This window comes from Euwallacea similis, chromosome 5 (genome assembly GCF_039881205.1).
Source record: "Euwallacea similis isolate ESF13 chromosome 5, ESF131.1, whole genome shotgun sequence".
Taxonomy (NCBI): domain Eukaryota; kingdom Metazoa; phylum Arthropoda; class Insecta; order Coleoptera; family Curculionidae; genus Euwallacea; species Euwallacea similis.
This window is the reverse complement of record NC_089613.1, coordinates 4,520,278-4,538,433: the sequence shown is the minus strand read 5'-3', so window position 1 is coordinate 4,538,433 and position 18,156 is coordinate 4,520,278. Positions and strand designations below refer to the sequence as shown.

Here is an 18,156-nt window from a genome sequence, read left to right as displayed (position 1 = left end):
TTCCTGAACCAAAAGAGAAACTATATGCCTGGCAAAAATTTTACTAAAAACAAAAAATTATAAAATTTTATATTTTATGTTAAATTAAAGTTCATTTTCACCCTAAAAGCATCTCCTTAATTATAAATAAATAAAAAATCAAGCTGCAATTCCAAAACATTTAATAACAATAATAATTTAAACGTTAATCGAACACTTTAGTACACATTATAAATCGCATAAAAAATGTGTAAATATTTGAGATTTTATAATTGCACCATAAATATAATAATCGACAAAGCTACAAGTACTTAATGACGGAAATTGAAATTCGCTAGAAGAAAGTTCAACTTTACCTATATCCTGCCATGAAGGCCCAAGTTCTCGAATTTGGGGAATAAAATTTGCTTATATTACAGATAGTAGAAATGATTTGATAGGCCGAGGAAACTTTCTACTCACAGTTTTCTACACTCGAGAATTTGGTCTCAGTAAAAATAATAGGCACCTAATTTTTATTTGTATTATAACTAATCGCTTCTTATCAAAATACTGTCATAGAGGTCTAAAGTACCTTCGTCAGACGCAAGGTTTCATGGCAAAAACTTGGCCCCTCTGTTAACTATACATAATTTGAGTATTGTAAGTAAGAGATACATTTATTAAAGTAAGGTTTTTGGTTGAAATGCTCGTACCAACACTTTCAGACTTCGTAGAACCATATTTACGAATGCTGCAAAATCACTTTAAAAATGGGCGCAGAATTCAGTACCAACTCGGCCGCATCTTGCCTATCCAACTCAGACAAACTCGTTATTAGAGCACCTAAAGATAAACATAAATCACCCTCAATTGTATTGTTAGATAGGTCTCTCACAGACGGACCACTAAGTTGTGTCGTGAGCACCCATCTTGTCACGCTACTAAGAGTAAAATATAGTAAAACATCGCACTTCGCCGTTCACCTTACCAAAAATTGAATATCGACGCTGATTAACATAACGAAGAAGTCCGCATCTCCGTTTATCGTAATTAATTTGCCTAATTTCTTACCAACAAAGAGGTAGTAAAAATATTATCTGATTCAGATAGTGATAGTAACTCGTAAATTCCTTGATATGGTGACAATTATTAATTACGCTTTGTTTATGTTACATTTGGTCTGATCCCTCAAGCAGTACCACACATTCCGTTCCTCTACCTTCAACGTACAGTGGGTCCTTCCATCGAACCGAACATATGGGGTGCTGCTAATTAGACGCAATGTGCGCACTGTCGCTGCTAATTAAACACAACGTGCGCACTGTTGCTGTATGGGGGAACGGGCGGTTGAGAACCAATCACAGAGCAAGTTTCAAGCACCTCACCGTTGCAAAACAAAATATTTTGTTCCTCATTTTAAGGCAGCGTGAGAGGTGAGGTGCGATGCTTTACTACGTTTTTGCCTTTAGTTGCTCCCCGACCGTTGAATGAGGATCAAGGAAATACGGGGTGGCAAAATTCAGTTTAGCCGGGAAGAAAAAAAATGTATCTTGACGGGGAAATAGTACTTTTCGCCCGCAGACTCCATCGACCCCGATGCATCGAACGACAATAGACAGATTGACTTCTGGGCAATTCTATACTTTAATCATTCTGAAGTGCGAGTTGTGATGTAATGGCATGTTCGTTATAGCATTCAACAATGAATTAAAGTTATTTGAAAAAGTTCACGATATTCGGTGGGATTTGAGCAGCAACTAAGAGTTTTACGGGCTGCCGTTCTATCAACTGAACATAACAATGTAACAAGTACGGTACCAAAATGAAGAGAATAAAAAGCCCTTTAAAATTATGTATCTCTTAACCCAGTTTACCGTTTAAGATATTTGAGAGGATAGCTGTAGGGGGTAGAGAGTTGAAAGAGGCTCAGTTTCAAATTGACACCGTCTATACATAACCAGTGACATAGAAAATTCATATCTTTTTAATTTTCTATGAAATTCATATCCATTATATTATGCGCTACATAAACTCAACATGAATCAACGTCCCCCTCAAATGAGCCTATGTTGCAGAGAAGCGAAAAATAAAATTTCCTCATTGAAATTGCCGGCGCCACTAAGTACATAAGTAACGTGACAAAATCGCTGATACAACCGAGGGACTAGCACTTTTCGGTGGTACAACACAATGATCAGTTTGTGGGATCCCTTTTGGTTTATGGACAGATAAAAACTAAAGAGATTGGCAGGGTATTGACAATTAGAATTTATCAGTTTGGTTAAAATCTAAAGTTTCCCAATTCTAAAGTTCTAATTGAACCGAGTATGTGGGCTAACCAGAATTTCACCAAATTTAGTACCACTGATACTCTAACTTTAGCACCGACTGATGTATCTTGAAGGAACTATATTCGTTGTTAACTTTCATTTTGTCAAATTTTTAGAAGAAAGAATTGTTTGGTATTGGAGATATCATTTGTGCAAATCTAAAATGAACTCAAGTTAACCTAGATCTCCCTGGCCAATCAGTTTTTTTCTGCTCAATAAATTAAGCAATCTATTATCCAGTTACCAATAGTGCAATCAGCTGTCGTCAGCAGCCTCATCGTGTGGCTAGAATGTTTCGAAGCCAAAGCTGCAATTCTCTGCTGTGACAATCCCAATCTTAAAGCTAACAGACACCAATCCCTGCCATGGGCCTCCGGAGGATCAAGCAATCCGCAGAGCCGCAATTTGACTGGACCTGGTAAGTCTTGGACTCCAAGCACGCAGCCCCATTGAATGTGTCTTCCCAAGTCCATGTCGTCTATAATTTCTTGAATGCAATACAGTCAAAGGAAAGTTTGATTTGCTTACCGAACATGATCATTTGACTTATAGTTTCGTGCTCGGTGGTGCTGGGATTGTACAGAAGAATGTCTAATGTGGATTCAGAGTCCATAATTGCGGTGGTGACAATTTGGGGACTGTAGCAATATGGGTCCTCTGAATACAGTCTTAGTTCTTCTGGGCTTATAATATGCGTCTCTATTACTAGACCTGGACAAGTCTTGTAGATTGCCTGGAGAATTTTATATTACCAAGATGTTTTTTATTTTTTAAATCGGTTACTCTTCTAATAATTCGCATTATATTGTCCAGGAAGTAAAAACAACAATGTGAAGAATGGCTGGGACCCCTGATTTTAACTTCGACATATTGTCTGCCATTTAAGTCCTCATCCAAGGTCACCAAACCTTCAAGATCTTTGCTGCAAAACTTAGAGCCTGAGTTCCATTGAAATAGATCATTTTCGTTTTCGGCGTAGACCTTCGGTAATTTACGGCGTAAGTAGACCTAAAGACATATTATAATCTTGATATTTAATGGTTTTGAAGGGGCATATTTAACCTGTATTTGAGAAAATATCGATTTAAACAGACACAAAATCCCTGCCGAAGTGTACAGTCTTAAACCTCCATGCATAGAGTGTCTGCTCGAGTATCTATGGTCGTGTGGATCCCACAAATCTCTCATCACCACTTCTGTTTGGATGTAGATTGGAAACTCATACTCAATTTCCCCTTCAACGTCGCACTGTTAAACGTGTCATATTAGGTTTGTTCCAACCGGTCAGAAAACCGTCTCAAAACAGTTCAAAAATCCTTCTACGCAACTCATATTGCAGATTTGAACTTGAAAGATCAATATACGCTTGTTCAGAAGAATTATTGACCAATTCCGAAACAGTTCCCTGATAGGCTGGAACAATTGTAATTTCTAGATGTTACCTTGGCACATAGATCCAAACACTCAAGTACTTCTAAAGTACTAGAAGCGTCGCATTGGGTGTACGAACTTTGAAAATCCTCAGCGCTGTACACTCCAATCTCCCTTGCATGGGAGATAAAGTTGAATGAGAGTAGCTCTCCTAGCAGCTGATGTCCCAACCAGGGTACCGTAATTACTACCAAGTAATCTATACAGAATACCTTTGGGGATACACGAGTTTATATAGGGAGAAAGAAAATGACTACAAAGGTTTTACCTCTCCCATTGCATGAAGCTTATTTAGAAGTTCTTCAATATGCTCGTCGGAAGCAAGTAAATTGACTTGATCCCTTAGGATTTCAGAGAATGAAATTTCTGTCAGAACTGGAAAGGCCTCTAAATCGTGTCTGGGTTTGGCGAGCCACGACATGGTGTGTTCTAAAAGGCCTGTCCAAGTACCAACATTTTGCTGCAATGAGAAAAATTTTAAAAACTAATTCTTAACTTCATAACTTACTTACTTGCAAACAGTCCTGTTTGATGGCCGCAAGCATCGTCTTAAATTGCTTAAACGGATGTGTGGCAGGCACATTTGCATCCATAATCACCACTGTATCCATAAGATTTGGAACATGGGGCAAGAGCTCCTGCACCGATTCTAAGGTTTTTTGGGCGTCAGGAGAAACCCATTCTCCATGGTGACCTTTGACGGCTCGTGTAAGATCTACGTGAGTTGCTACGAGAATTATTGGACCATATTCGCCTATAAAATCGGCGTTTAGGCACTTCAGACTTCCAAATTAAAATACTGGTCGCTTACGCGTTGGTAAATCAGCCTTTTGTCTTGCCATTATAAAGTTTAACCAGAAACAGACTTGTTGTAGTTGGACGGAGGAGGAGTCGTCCAAACTGAAAAGAATGGCGGTCACAGCATGCGGATATGGATGTAGGAAGTGGTGGTAAGCTGGGAAATAGCTTTCCTGGCCGGAAAAATCCCATACGACTATATTACCCACACTAGACACATCCATCTAGGATGAATATTTATTAGATTGCTGTTAAAATATACACCATTCCTTACATGTTGCACATGAATTCCTTTAGTGGAGTGATACAAAGCCGAGGCTTCAAAAGTTATGGAGTTTTGACGCGAAGTAACGTCCATTTCTATATGGGCGTTAGGGGATGGTGGCCGAGCTACGATTTGAAGAACTTTACAAACTATTATAAAACAAGTTTCACTGCATACATTTATTGCTCTGAGTCGACCCGGATCTTTTAAATAAAGAAGAAAATAAGCCGGCTTTCAAACTTTTCGCGAACGAAGTTTTGCCAACTCCGCAATGCCCCAAAAGTCTTAAAGACAGCCTGAAAGCTGTTTTGGAAGTCGGTACCAGTTGCCTTGTGAAATGATCTCTTTGACCTAATCACATTTTTTATGTTAATCTGCCTAGGCCCGGTTTTTCAAACTGCTGGCAAGAAGTAAAATAATTTCCATAGGAATGAAGATATTGACCAATGTTCTGTTATGATTTCGTCGTTTCTATGGAAATGATTTCCCTGGTAAGATGATCAGGAGTTTGAAAAACCGAGCCTTAATACAATTTTTATCAATTACCTGTTACTCGTAATCGATCTAATAGTTCAGCAATGTCATTATGTCCATGCTTTAGTGCTGTAATGTCAGCCCTTATGTTATCAAAGGTTCGCACCTCGGTGTTGCATCCTGCTGCACACAAGCACCTGCGGTAAGGGTTAGTTTCTTGTTTTTTATAATAGGGGAAAACTTGCCTTACTACGGATATGTGTCCATATCTTGCAGCTAAATGTAGGGGGTATAGACCTTTGCGCGTTAATACCTCCAGATTGCATCCCAGGGCGCAAAGTACTTTAACTACTTCCGCTAAACCTTCGGCACATGCGATATGAATAGGAAGATCCCCGTGCTAAAATTAAATAATAAAATTTTCTGCAGTGAATGGCTATAGAGTCTAGTACTAAATCTTTAAGTTCAAAGTCCGCCCCTGCTTCTAAAAGGATAATGGCTATATCCTCATTTCTGTTTCTGAGGGACAAATGTAACGCTGGGTCTGGACCTGAGTCGAGATCCACACCATTTTGGATAAGGTATCTATGAGAATTTAATTTGTCCATGTACTAGTAAGGGTTTAAACGAAACTTGAGAAACTTACTTTACTTGCTCGATGGAATTGCGTCTTGCTGCGAATTGAAGAGCGGTATTTTCGAAAGACTCTGAAGGGCTGTAAGAAGTACCTTCGGTATAATCACTACTCCGTCCACTATTATGGCGATATTGAGAGCTCATGATGTTTTTATACTGGACAATAATCTTTATTTAAGCGTTATTAATGAAATTTCTTTGGAAAATCCAAAGGAAACAGATGTTTTTAACGAGTGTTTTGGTTGGTTTCTATTGATTTCTATCGCTAAAATTTGTGCAGTGCGCGCATCTTGTTTTGATAGAATATCTTTCTCAGGACAGTTTTACTTGTTTTCTACTTCAAATTTTTATATTTTGCTATTAAAGTGGTTTATTTAGGGCTATATATATAGGAAATGGTTTATTTTTTATTGAAGAGAGAAAAAAAAAATTTTACATTAAAAAAATTGGTAAAAGTAACGGCTTTATCTAAATATCGTAAGTGAAAATTGAATATAGACAGTTGTTGAATTGTAAATTTGTGAAACCATTTTAGGAATATTCTGAATTTATTATTATTATGTGAACTGAAATGTTATTACTTGTTTTAACAAGTACTTTGGAAATAATTACAAATATTCTAAACCAATCCTGTCTTGCAGTAAATTATTAGTTTTCTTGGTTGCCTATCCATGTGGTGTTGCAAATGCAAGCATGAGGCGGTAAGGAGGTAATGAATATTTAGGTTGAAAAAAGCGTTTGGAACAGAATTTTGTTTTAATTTTAGCTATTATGACCGCAAAAAAGAGTGAGACGAATTAACGCTCTAACTTTCCAGAGCTTTGATTGCTGTTTACATTATATCTACGTATTATGATCCTCTTATATGTAACACACGAGTTAGACAAAGATAGAATATTATACATATAATCAGTAGCTCACCAAACACGCGTTCAAAACATAACCTTTTAATTTCAGAAGTTTTTTATTTCTAAAGTGCCGAAGTGCCTATTTTAATATTTTTACCTTTATTTTAAATTTGTTGCAATAATGGAGAATCCCACACTTAAAAACATTACAAATTTGGATTTTGGAAAACCTTCTGATGTCCAGAATAAGGTACAATAAATTGTTATTCTCTTTTTCATCTTCCTTAAACCTGTTTAATTTTATTGGTCAATAAAAATTAGTGCTTGTAAATAGTTTTATTTAATTCCCTAACTTGAAAATAATTAAACAATATTCAGAATTGTATTGAACAGAGTAGGCTAGTGATACTGCTTCCCTGCGACCTGAAGTTCACGTTGGGTATTGGTAGATTATATACCAACTCTACAGGTGCATGTGTGAGAATGAAAATTTTGTCAAATGAAATTGTTTAGTCTAATCAACATCAACAAAATTGTCATTCTTGCTCTCTTATGTTCCTATAGACTCAGAACCCAGGATTATCTTGAATTGGTTGAACTTCTCACTAATTTCAACCCATATATGTAGGTATAATTTTCATGTTTTTAGTATCTTAAACAACTTGGAGAACCCCACATAGCTAGCTTCAATTACATAGTTAACCAAGGTTTGCACACTGCCATCCAAAACCTGTCTCCAGTTCAATTTTTATTGAATGAACGACAGGTAAAACTGGATATTACCAATTTCTCATTGAGCCACCCACAAGTTCCTTATGGAACCATAGGAGTTAAGAATAATTTAATCTATCCCACGGAATGCAGACAACGTCATGGTACTTATACTGGGAAATTGCTGATAGATGTTGAATGGCATGTTGATGGTACTGCCCAACAACCCTTTACTAGGGATTTGGGAAGTGTGCCTATTATGGTCAGGGTAAGCTTTTTTGCCATTTTAACTTAAAGGTCTTTAGAGAAATATATTTTATATGTTCAGTCTAATCGTTGTAACTTAGAAAATATGAGCCCTGAACAGCTGGTACAGCACAGTGAACATGAACACGAATCAGGCGGTTATTTCATTGTGGGAGGCTTAGAAAAAATAGTAAGAATGCTTTTAATGACAAGGAGAAATTACCCAATTGCCATTAAAAGATCAGGATGGAAAGCTAGAGGGTCTCTATTTTCTGACATTGGCATTTCAGTAAGATGTGTTACTGAAGATCAGACAGCCACAGTAAGTTCCAACAAACATCTTAAAAACCTGTAACATGTTATTTCTATCTTATTACAGACAAATGTATTACATTTTATAACTGATGGATCAGCAAAGCTAATGTTCAGCCACCAAAAAATGATTTACTACGCTCCATTATGCCTTCTCCTGAAATGTTTATGTGATTATACTGATCAGTACATTTACCAAAAGCTCATACAGGGTTGCGCTGACGATTTATATTACTCAGACTGTTGCCACAATATGCTTCGCTCTGTCCACTTGGAAAACCTTCATACTCATGAACAATGCATAGCATATCTTGGCAAAATGTTCAGGGCCAAATTGTATGAATGTCCAGAATGGTTCACTGACATTGAAGTTGGCGAATTTATGTTAAAAAAATGCATTTTAATACACTTAAACTCCAATGAGGACAAGTTTAATATGCTTGTTTTTATGGCAAAAAAGTTGTTTAATTTTGCGCAGGATAAGTGTCAAATTGAAGGAGCTGATGCAGTGATGATGCAGGAAGTTCTCCAAGGTAAGGGCGTTTTAGTACGTGTTTAATTAAAAAATTATGCTTATCCTCTTATAGGTGGCCACTTATATCTGCAGATTATTAAAGATAAAATGCAGAGCTGGTTGAATGGGCTACGACTGAGCATACTGCAGTTAGCACGAGTAAATAAATTTAACTTCACACAGCAAGATATGCTGAGAGCGGCAAAGAGAGCAGGGGGTATTGAAAGTCATTTACATAATTTTTTATCCACCGGAACGATTCGCAGTAACATGGGGTTAGGGCTTATGCAAGAAACTGGTCTTTGCATAATTGCCGAAAATATTAATCGAATGAGATATATGTCGCATTTTAGAGCAGTTCATAGGTAAGAAATTGTTAATATAATTAATCAGTAATTATAATAAAACATTTTAGAGGAGCATTTTTCCAAGAAATGCGTACGACTGAAGCTCGTCAGTTGTTACCTGACGCATGGGGTTTTATTTGCCCAGTTCACACTCCTGATGGAGCCCCATGTGGGCTTCTCAATCACTTAACCATGGACTGTATCATCACAGATGTTCCAGATGCTGAAAAAGTCAAAAACATTTCTATAATATTAACCGAAATGGGGATGATTTCTTTGAGATTTATTGACAGCTTAGATTTGAATAATAGTTACGTGGTTCAACTGGATGGAAAAGTCATTGGTAAGCCGCGCTAACGACTTTTTTCTTTTTTTAATTTGCATGTTTCTTCAGGTTATATTGCGAAGGAAATAGCTCCCAGTATAATAGTTAGATTGCGCATTTTAAAAATTGAAGGAAAAGAAATTCCTGAAACTTTAGAGATGGTTCTGGTGCCTTTGAAGAAGAATAAAGCTCAGTATCCAGGACTATTTATGTTTACAGGACCAGCGCGAATGATGAGGCGCGTAACTAATCTTTATGTGAATAAAGTGGAACTGATTGGCACTTTTGAGCAGGTTTATTTGGATATTTGTGTATCTGCTGAAGAAGCATATAAAGGTAGGTGGAGATAATTATTGGCTTGAATTTTAAAGTTTTGAGAAATTTCTGCATCTAACAATGCAAACAGTCATTTTTTTTATTAATTGTGTAACTTTTCATTGCAAATTTGTGTTCGCGCTTAAAAAGGTGATATTGAAACTAATAAAAAAAAGAAACAATAATTTTGATTACTTAAATTATACTATAGTAGAATTTCAAAGATAAGCAATTTCACCATCATGCAGTTAAAATCAAAATTACACATTATATGAAGAAGCTAGCACGACTTGCATCTATGAAATTCCATCTTTATAACTACAAAAGACCGTGACCGGTAATCTGATATAATCCTGTCACTTTGAATTTAGAAATAAGTAACATACTTTGCTAGGTCTTCCTTTTCAAGCTAAATGCCTTTATTTTATTTCATCCTTTTATGAACGACTTTCCAGATATACATATTTTTTAACATTATAATTCACGCCACATTTGTCTAATTTGGTCTCACATCACATCACAAAACATAAATATGTGTTAATACAATAATTGAACTAAAAAGGGACACATATAACAAAAGTAAATCATTTTACCAATATGTTTTTGCTTATTCTAATTAACATTGAAGGTAACTGTAAGCAATAGCATCCTCTAATTAGACATTTATAGTAAGTTCTGCAAGTAAAGAACAATAAAACTTCACACAAATTACAAAAGAATTGGGACTAAGGTGATACACATTGCTAAATGGTCATGTCTGTTAAGTCTTACAGATAAATGAAACAGTCATACTTTAATATATGTGGAAATTAATGCTTATCTAAGGTATGAATATTTGGCAATAATGTTTGTTTTATGTCGATTACCATGTTCTCATTTGTTCTAATCATGCTCCTCATGGGAAGATTATAAACATACCCATCCACACTAACTGCCAAGGGGGAGTATGAATAGTGAAATTTTAGTATACCAAAATACCTCAGAAATATCTTGGAAATACTTCACAATACATTGCAATACCTCAAATTTGTGTTCACCAAAATACCTCAACACTCTGTCTCTTTCTAACGAGTATTGGCACCTAGGAGAAGCTTAAAAAAGACATGATATAAAGTCAAAACATCAGCCATTTACCAAAAAAAGTAAAGAGAAAGAATTTCATTGTCTTTCACCTGCAAAATTTACTACATATATTGAAAGTAATGGGATAAAAAAAAATTACTTAAAAGAAAGACAAATAATTACTTAAACTTAAACAAAGTAAGTAACTGCAACTTATCGACAGAAAAGGAACCATATCCGGCTAATTCCCATAATATTCATAATCTAAAATTAATTTTACCTTACAAGATGGAGGGGCACTCTCCCCACAAGGAATAATAAAACATTTTATAACATATTTTTGCTATTACATCTATTTATCCCTATCTCCACCACGAAATAAAGCATCAACTTCACTATACACCTCATCTTCATGTCTGGTTGCATCAATAGTTTTAACTAAATTAAGGACCGCATAATGATCTATGATAGGTTTGGTTTCTGATACATAGGTGTTAAATCTCTTGCGTAAGCTATCAATATTATCATCTACTCTTCCACTAGTTGCCCCTCTCTTCAATATCCTCTCAGTACAAACCTCCATTGGACAATCAAAAAACAATACAAACTGCAAATTGACCTTATCAGCCATAACTTTATTCCATCCGTCTAAATTGTTTTGGTTGCGTGGAAAGCCGTCAATTAGGAAGTTTTGCTTGCCAGATGCAGCAATGGCCCTCTCAAGCAAACTGCAGGTTATTTCTACGGGAACTATCTTTCCCTCTTTAATATAGGTTTCAATGAGTTCCCCATATTCAGAACCAAGTTTGTTGCGTTCCTCCCTCAAAAGATCGCCAGCGGAAAGGTGCACGTAGCCAAAATTTTCCACTATCTTTTGACATTGGGTACCCTTACCTGCTCCGGGGCCACCCAACACGAAAACCACGTTTGGGGTCATTTTAAATTTAAGTGCGTTTCGGACCGCCGTCGTAAGCACTGCTATACCTGTGAACATTTATTAATTAATCAGGTTTTTCAAGGGGTTTAGAACGGGTCGATTTTATCAACACAAGGTCACATAACCGCACATTCTCGGCGGTATGGCTAATCTGGCTCCAATTAGTTGCCGTATTATCTCGTGATATTTATTAGGAGATTAGACAACCCTTGATAACATGTTTCATCTTTAATTTTTTATTATCAGTATTGACTAAAATTATTTTATTTAAAAAAGCGAAAAAAGCAGTAATATGTGGAGATAAAAAAATGTAAATAGTTTTTTTGGCTTAGGCATTGACATTCAAAATTTTATAATTGTTTTTCATTTTATAATGTTGGCCATGTCGTTTGTGTACTCTCTTACTTGTAGGTAATAGACAAGGATATATATATATATATATATATATATGTGTGTGTGTGTGTGTGTGTGTGTGTTTTAATGTGGCCGGATTAGTTTCATAAATGCGATACGTCTTTTCTTGTTTTCTGACAGTTGATTTAAATTTTTGAAATACAATGGCGGGAAAAATAGTTCTTGGTTTCCAACACATTTTGATTTTAAATTGCTTTTAATGGGATTTTTTCAATTTTAATATAGTAATTTAACTGTAAAAATCAGTATAGCAAATCATTCGATATTTATAATCAGTAGGCAATGCAAATACGATTTTAATATCGGCATTATTACAGCAATGCCTGCTATACACATACAGGATGATTTCATATTTTAATCTGAAATATTTATCAAATGATAGAGGAAAGTGCATATGAACTTGTATATTTTAAACCGTCATTATCCAAATGTAGTACAATATATATCATACAAAACATTTATGTCATGATAAGTTTTTAAATTAACATTTTCGCAGGAATCACAACACATATGGAATTATCCAAAACAGCTTTCATGTCGAACTTGGCTCAACTCATACCAATGCCAGATTGCAATCAATCTCCTAGAAATATGTATCAATGTCAGATGGGCAAACAGACAATGGGGACCCCTTGTCATACTTGGGATTTGCAATCAGAAACTAAACTGTATAGGTAAGCCAGTTTTCTTTGGTATAAAAATACGATATGGTATACAATACTGTATTTCCAAGGCTACAAACTCCCAGCACTCCGCTCTTTCGCCCAGTCCATTATGATGAAATGGGACTAGATGATTTCGCAATGGGCACAAATGCAATTGTGGCAGTTATTAGTTACACTGTAAGTATTTAACACCATTGTTTAATAGTTTTTACTTGTATTGTTCTACAGGGATATGACATGGAAGATGCAATGATTATTAACAAGGCTTCTGAGGAAAGGGGCCTTGCCCACGGTTCAATTTACAAGTCCGAATTTATCCAACTAGATCATGAAGGATCGTATTTTGCCAGAAATCCTGACGTTCCAACGTTAGCTCAGATTTTAGGTTGGCTTTGATGCATGTGGTTGGGTCACGTTTATATCGCTTTTTAACGGATTTTAGATGCCGATGGTCTGCCTTACATAGGGAAAAAGATACAGAATTCAGACATCCTTTATTGCTACTACAACGTTAATCGGTCTATGTATCAAACGATCAGATTTACGGGGAAGGAAGAGTGCTATGTGCATAGCATAAAAATATGCGGCGATTTTAATCCTAAAGCAAAAAAGACGATTTGTATCACATATCGTGTGCCTGTCAGTATTATATTAACTGATTTAAAAACGGTTTTGTATGGGGTTGTTTGTTTGCAGCGTAATCCCAGTGTTGGCGATAAGTTTGCTAGTAGGGCGGGGCAGAAAGGTATTTGTTCCCAAAAATGGCCTTCTGAAGATTTGCCTTTTACGGAAACAGGTATAGAATTATCTTTTCTGGATTATAATATTATAGATTGTTTAAAAAACAGGAATAGTGCCAGATATAGTCTTTAACCCTCACGGGTTTCCATCGCGTATGACAATAGCCATGATGATTGAGCTTATGGCTGGAAAATCGGCAGCTATGCATGGGTTAGTGCACGATGCTACTCCCTTTAGATTTACAGAAGATGATACTGCCATAGATTACTTTGGACGTTGTTTGGAAATAGGTTTCTCTTTGATTGATTTAATGGTAACATTTTGGTGCGAATATTACTTTTTTTCTAGGAGGTTACGATTATTATGGGACTGAAACGATGTATTCAGGAATAGACGGTAGGGAAATGACTGCCAGGATATTTGTCGGAGTTGTGCATTATCAAAGGCTCAGGCACATGGTGTCAGACAAATGGCAGGTAAGTTTTGTAATGTGTTTCTTTTTTACAGACAAAAGATCCTATAATGAATATGGTGATGTATACGCATTTTGAAATTGAATCGAAATAACAAGTGGTGGGCAAATTGTTAAAAAACAAGCATTAAAAGATAATGATGTAAAGGACTTCATTCAGGTTTAAAACTTACGCGAAGAATTTATATGTGACCAACGTGATGGTCTAGATATTACTAAACACGCGACAACTAACATTGTTGATTTTGTAATATGTGAATAATTTTTACCATTTGCTTCAAACACAAATTCAGGCTTTCTCTTCGAACCTTTCAGGTTAGATCAACAGGACCTATGGACGTATTGACTAGGCAACCAATCAAGGGGCGCAAAAAGGGAGGTGGTGTTCGATTCGGTGAAATGGAGAGAGATGCTCTTTTCAGCCACGGAACATCTTTCCTCTTACAAGACAGACTACTAAATTGTTCAGATAAAATAACTGTAAGTCTATTATTTTAAGGTATTCATTATTTTCAAATATATTAAACAATTTGCCTCAAATATATTTTTAGGCCAATCTCTGTACTACCTGCGGCTCGCTTCTAAGCCCCATCACTCTTGTGACGATAAAAGCTGATAAACCGAATATGACCGAGACCAAAGACACTTGCAGGCTGTGCGGAAACGGGCAGAACATTGCTCAAATCCAGATTCCGTATATTTTCAAGTTTTTCGTTACTCAGCTTGCGTCTTGTAACATTAACGTTAAAATAGGTTGTAAAAATGTATAAAAGCTTGATTTATTAAAAATTAATGTAATAATTGTGTAACTCATTTATTCGCAGGTTGGCTTAAGACGAGAACGTATATTGTACAGGATTTTTTCTTAAAATTAATAAGAAATAATTTAACGGTGATAAATACCTAAAGATAAAATTGGGCTAATTTGTACATGCAATGCATTTGACACATGATCAAACTGTCGCTTGTATACATCGAAATACTACTAGCTCTTGATGTCATAGACGGAAAATTGACAATACAAAAAAACCAAGACCCATAAAACTCCCTAGTAAATATTGTATTTCCTATTTAAACAATCTAGACGGCTTCTAATTAACTTTTGTATTGCAACCTTCCAAGATCGATTCTGTTTTTAATTTTGGAAAAAATGTATTTACTTCGTTGCCTGTTCAAGGTAGGCAATAAGGTCACCTCGCTCTTGAGGTTTCTTTAAACCAGCAAACACCATCTTTGTTCCAGGGATGTATTTCTTGGGATTTTCCAAGTACTCAAAGAGGGTGTCTTTATTCCATGTAATGCCTAAAAAATATTTATTGTAGTAAACTTTCAGAAGCAAGATTTTAATGTTATCTAACCCTTTGCTTTATTGGCTTCCGTGTACGCAAATCCGGGCGCTTGGCCCGTTTTCCTGCCTATGATTCCGTTGAGGTTGGGACCTACTTTGTGTTTACCTCCAGCTTCTACAGTGTGGCATTGAGCACACCTTTGAACGAAGAGTTTTTTGCCGTTTTCTACGTTTCCAGCTGGGACTCCCATTATTGTTTTTGGCTGTTTATGGATTTAGTTAACTGTAATAGAAAAAAAATTATCAATACTAGTTTATCTAAATATCAATTACATTTCAATCAGAAGCAATAATGGGCAACATTTTTCCTATTATTCTTTGATTTAAGTACAGTAATTCTAACGTTAATACGAAACATGTCCAGAGATAATTTCTTATAGGTTGAGATTTCATACATTATCCCACACTTAGTTTATTTTAATACTGTTATGACAACGACCTTTGAGTATAGCGATAATTTTAAAAACCAACTTGGCCATTGACCAACAATAAGACTTAGAACTTTACAACACTGGATCATTGCCTAAACAAAATTGTTGTTCTGCCTTTATAAACTATTTCACATGCTAAATTGAGGAGTAAACCTTGTACTTTAGATGATAAACATTCAGGCAGCTTAAGTTCAACTTTTTTTTAAAAGTTTGCTTTTTAAGTTACTGCTGCCATATTTTGGGGGGTTTCTAGCGGTGATAAATCGAATTACGTTCCGATTTTTTGTTCCTACAAGCTCCTACATATGAGATTTTGCATAATAACGATCATCATATAAGAAATAAAAAATCAAATATTTGTGAGCACTCTGTGTACCAACACACATTTCATTCGTTCATTTCATTAACATATAAAAGAAACACAATGACATTCATCAGGACATAGATCAGCCCATGGGTTAACTTCACACAAGGTGACCCAAAGAAATGGTTATTTGATAGATCTGTCGATACTAAGATAGCACAGTGCAAGCCTTAAGAACAAAGAACCAAAGAACATGAATTGAAGATTATTAATTGAAAATAAGAATTACTGTCAAAAATTGTGCAAAAAATGAGATTTAAAGATGAAAATCCTGGATAAAAATGATATTTGTCCTTTATGTGAAGACATTTAATAGCAGAATGTGTAAGCTCGAATATGTTTAAATTAAAAATAGTCCAAGTTGTTTCAGATCTGTGATACCATAAAAAAAGAGCCATTCTTTTGCTTCCCCATTTATCGGGAAAACCCAAATTGTAAAAATCAGCTTATATTTTTATCATAATTTTTACGCAATCTACACGTCACAGACGACGAGCGAATGAGTATCCCGATGACGTCACGCACGTGATTCCTCCCTGCTGGAGTAGACTTAAACAAATAACTGTCGCCCTCATGTCTCATCTCAGGGTCACAAAGATAACAGATCCACACATGTAAAACAGGGATTATCTTACTTTGCTTTTAAATTTACTGTTTAATAGTGGGTGATGTCACATAATATTACTTTAAGTAAAGCAGGGTGTCAAGACACTAAAATAGGGTTAGGTTAACATCACCACTTAGTGAAACCACCGAGTTCCTTCCAAACTTAAATTCGTTTTAATTTCAATTTTTGTCAGCTTGGAAATTCCTTCAGTTGCATAATTTACTCAATTCTCGCTCTGTACTGTGATACCCACTTTGTTTCATATTGTTACATAACATTACAGCTCAGAAAATCGATTTTTCAATATTATTTTATGCTTCTATTGAGACATGTCAACATTTTAGTTTATTAAAATACGCATTATAGGATAATTATTAATACATAAGTAATTTGCTTACCTAATTATATCACAGAGAAACGGTACACGCGAAAAATTGCGCAAATCGGCTGACTCTCACTGGACGTCGAGCTCTAACTGATCGATTTTTGCAAAAATTTAAATTCCCCTTCCATAAATAATATTTACTCAGTCAAATTTGACATGTCCAAATATCAGTATGTATCTTTATTGCACCTTATACTGTAGAAAGGAAAAGTCTGTAATTCGTAGGAGTGTTTTAATTTTACTTCGTGTTCCAATAGTGTCACTACAGAAATCTATAACTAAGACAGAGATGACATAATTCCCATTTTTCATTATGATTTTAGCTTCTCATTGTTAGATGCCGATAGTATATAAATGACTTGTACCTATTTAATTTTTTACTTTCATTTTTAATTTTTCGATTGTGAATTCACATTCATGTGAAAAGAAAAATAATAATTTTAGATTTTGAAATCGTTGCAGATTTATTTATTTAAATAAAATTTATTCTCTTTATAACATCAAGACACCTCCATACATCAAATATGTAACTTTTCAAAAGTTTAAAAAGAATAAAATTTTTAAATATCTCAAAGACGATTATGTGTACAAGCTAATGGTGATAAGTTGAAGTTTAAAGGGACCAATTAAATTCTCATTTTCAATTTTTGACAAAATATTCGTGAAAAATTTTTACAAAAAAATGTGGAACGCTTCACGATTTTGCGTGTCATCCTTGCGCAGGGGCCATGCTAATCTTCTCTGTATCGTTCCAATTTTAGTATATGTACCGCCGAAGCGAGTACAACAGCATTAGTTCTGACATAGTATATGAACATTGGAGCTGTGTTCGAATAGCAGTAAGATAGAAAGCAATTTTAGATCTTACTGCCATCTATTGAAAGTGCCTTAAAGAAAAAAATATGGAAAATGGGAATTACAGTGTTCTCTAGTTTACCTTCGTTCTTGTAAGAATTACTATTTTCACTCAATACTAGATGGCGCCACGATAAAAACAAAATTTAATTAAATGGCGCACTATAAAGTTGGTAAAAGTAACTCTAATATACCATTTATAGGGTGAGTACAATGTTATGCTATTTTTAGTAAAACAATCTTATTCTAAGCAACGGCGTACTAATGGATTCGTATAAGTTTAATCAATCTTTTTAGCAGAACAATCAATATTTGAAACGATGGCATTCTGTCTGCCCTTTTAAATCTAACGATTTGTTTTT

At 35.3% G+C, this 18,156-nt stretch overlaps 4 protein-coding genes and 1 non-coding gene across 6 annotated transcripts; 1 reads left to right on the top strand and 4 right to left on the bottom strand.

Moving 5' to 3' along the window:
- Nucleotides 1-188: 188 nt before the first annotated feature.
- On the bottom strand, nucleotides 189-6,152 carry LOC136409033 (death-associated protein kinase dapk-1-like). 2 transcript variants are annotated; one of them, XM_066390313.1, is made up of 15 exons: nucleotides 5,906-6,152; nucleotides 5,712-5,844; nucleotides 5,505-5,659; nucleotides 5,332-5,456; nucleotides 4,963-5,136; nucleotides 4,795-4,910; nucleotides 4,534-4,744; nucleotides 4,235-4,476; nucleotides 3,991-4,182; nucleotides 3,734-3,934; nucleotides 3,354-3,539; nucleotides 3,075-3,299; nucleotides 2,820-3,024; nucleotides 2,536-2,769; nucleotides 189-804 (listed from the first exon to the last, which is right to left on the bottom strand). In XM_066390313.1, the coding sequence occupies exons 1-15, from the start codon at nucleotides 6,037-6,039 to the stop codon at nucleotides 704-706; spliced, it is 2,634 nt and encodes an 877-aa protein (XP_066246410.1). In that variant the 5' UTR covers nucleotides 6,040-6,152; the 3' UTR covers nucleotides 189-703. The 2 variants fall into 2 exon arrangements, with proteins under 2 accessions (XP_066246410.1, XP_066246411.1); XM_066390314.1 differs by lacking the exon at nucleotides 5,906-6,152 and having other exon boundaries at nucleotides 5,557-5,659; nucleotides 5,712-5,837.
- Nucleotides 6,153-6,837: 685 nt separating this feature from the next.
- RpI135 (RNA polymerase I subunit Rpl135) lies at nucleotides 6,838-14,608 on the top strand. The gene is made up of 16 exons (XM_066390588.1): nucleotides 6,838-6,993; nucleotides 7,393-7,722; nucleotides 7,783-8,022; nucleotides 8,080-8,545; nucleotides 8,600-8,891; nucleotides 8,942-9,216; nucleotides 9,268-9,534; nucleotides 12,423-12,600; nucleotides 12,660-12,768; nucleotides 12,820-12,976; nucleotides 13,034-13,230; nucleotides 13,288-13,387; nucleotides 13,440-13,622; nucleotides 13,681-13,808; nucleotides 14,120-14,284; nucleotides 14,356-14,608. The coding sequence occupies exons 1-16, from the start codon at nucleotides 6,925-6,927 to the stop codon at nucleotides 14,572-14,574; spliced, it is 3,375 nt and encodes a 1,124-aa protein (XP_066246685.1). The 5' UTR covers nucleotides 6,838-6,924; the 3' UTR covers nucleotides 14,575-14,608.
- Nucleotides 9,932-11,795, bottom strand: Dak1 (cytidine/uridine monophosphate kinase Dak1). Its single transcript, XM_066390625.1, has one exon. The coding sequence runs from the start codon at nucleotides 11,567-11,569 to the stop codon at nucleotides 10,928-10,930; it is 642 nt and encodes a 213-aa protein (XP_066246722.1). The 5' UTR covers nucleotides 11,570-11,795; the 3' UTR covers nucleotides 9,932-10,927.
- Nucleotides 14,603-17,084, bottom strand: LOC136409247 (cytochrome c). The gene is made up of 3 exons (XM_066390629.1): nucleotides 16,953-17,084; nucleotides 15,163-15,375; nucleotides 14,603-15,106 (listed from the first exon to the last, which is right to left on the bottom strand). The coding sequence occupies exons 2-3, from the start codon at nucleotides 15,341-15,343 to the stop codon at nucleotides 14,961-14,963; spliced, it is 327 nt and encodes a 108-aa protein (XP_066246726.1). The 5' UTR covers nucleotides 15,344-15,375; nucleotides 16,953-17,084; the 3' UTR covers nucleotides 14,603-14,960.
- A 533-nt stretch (nucleotides 17,085-17,617) lies between these two features.
- LOC136409328 (U6 spliceosomal RNA) lies at nucleotides 17,618-17,724 on the bottom strand. The gene has a single exon (XR_010752174.1). It is a non-coding gene; the product is annotated as a U6 spliceosomal RNA (small nuclear RNA).
- Between the last annotated feature and the right edge of the window lie 432 nt (nucleotides 17,725-18,156).

Bases quoted from the DNA above. Each gene is read 5' to 3' on its own strand.
- RpI135 (XM_066390588.1), top strand. From the start codon at position 6,925: ATGGAGAATCCCACACTTAAAAACATTACAAATTTGGATTTTGGAAAA. The intron at 8,023-8,079 runs GTAAGTTCCAAC...ATCTTATTACAG, and splicing joins CTGAAGATCAGACAGCCACA to ACAAATGTATTACATTTTAT. The intron at 12,977-13,033 runs GTTGGCTTTGAT...AACGGATTTTAG, and splicing joins AACGTTAGCTCAGATTTTAG to ATGCCGATGGTCTGCCTTAC.
- Dak1 (XM_066390625.1), bottom strand. From the start codon at position 11,569: ATGTTCACAGGTATAGCAGTGCTTACGACGGCGGTCCGAAACGCACTT.
- LOC136409033 (XM_066390313.1), bottom strand. From the start codon at position 6,039: ATGAGCTCTCAATATCGCCATAATAGTGGACGGAGTAGTGATTATACC. The intron at 5,457-5,504 runs GCAAGTTTTCCC...CCCTTACCGCAG, and splicing joins GGACACATATCCGTAGTAAG to GTGCTTGTGTGCAGCAGGAT. The intron at 3,935-3,990 runs GTAAAACCTTTG...GTATCCCCAAAG, and splicing joins AGCTTCATGCAATGGGAGAG to GTATTCTGTATAGATTACTT.
- LOC136409247 (XM_066390629.1), bottom strand. From the start codon at position 15,343: ATGGGAGTCCCAGCTGGAAACGTAGAAAACGGCAAAAAACTCTTCGTT. The intron at 15,107-15,162 runs GTTAGATAACAT...AATATTTTTTAG, and splicing joins GGAAGCCAATAAAGCAAAGG to GCATTACATGGAATAAAGAC.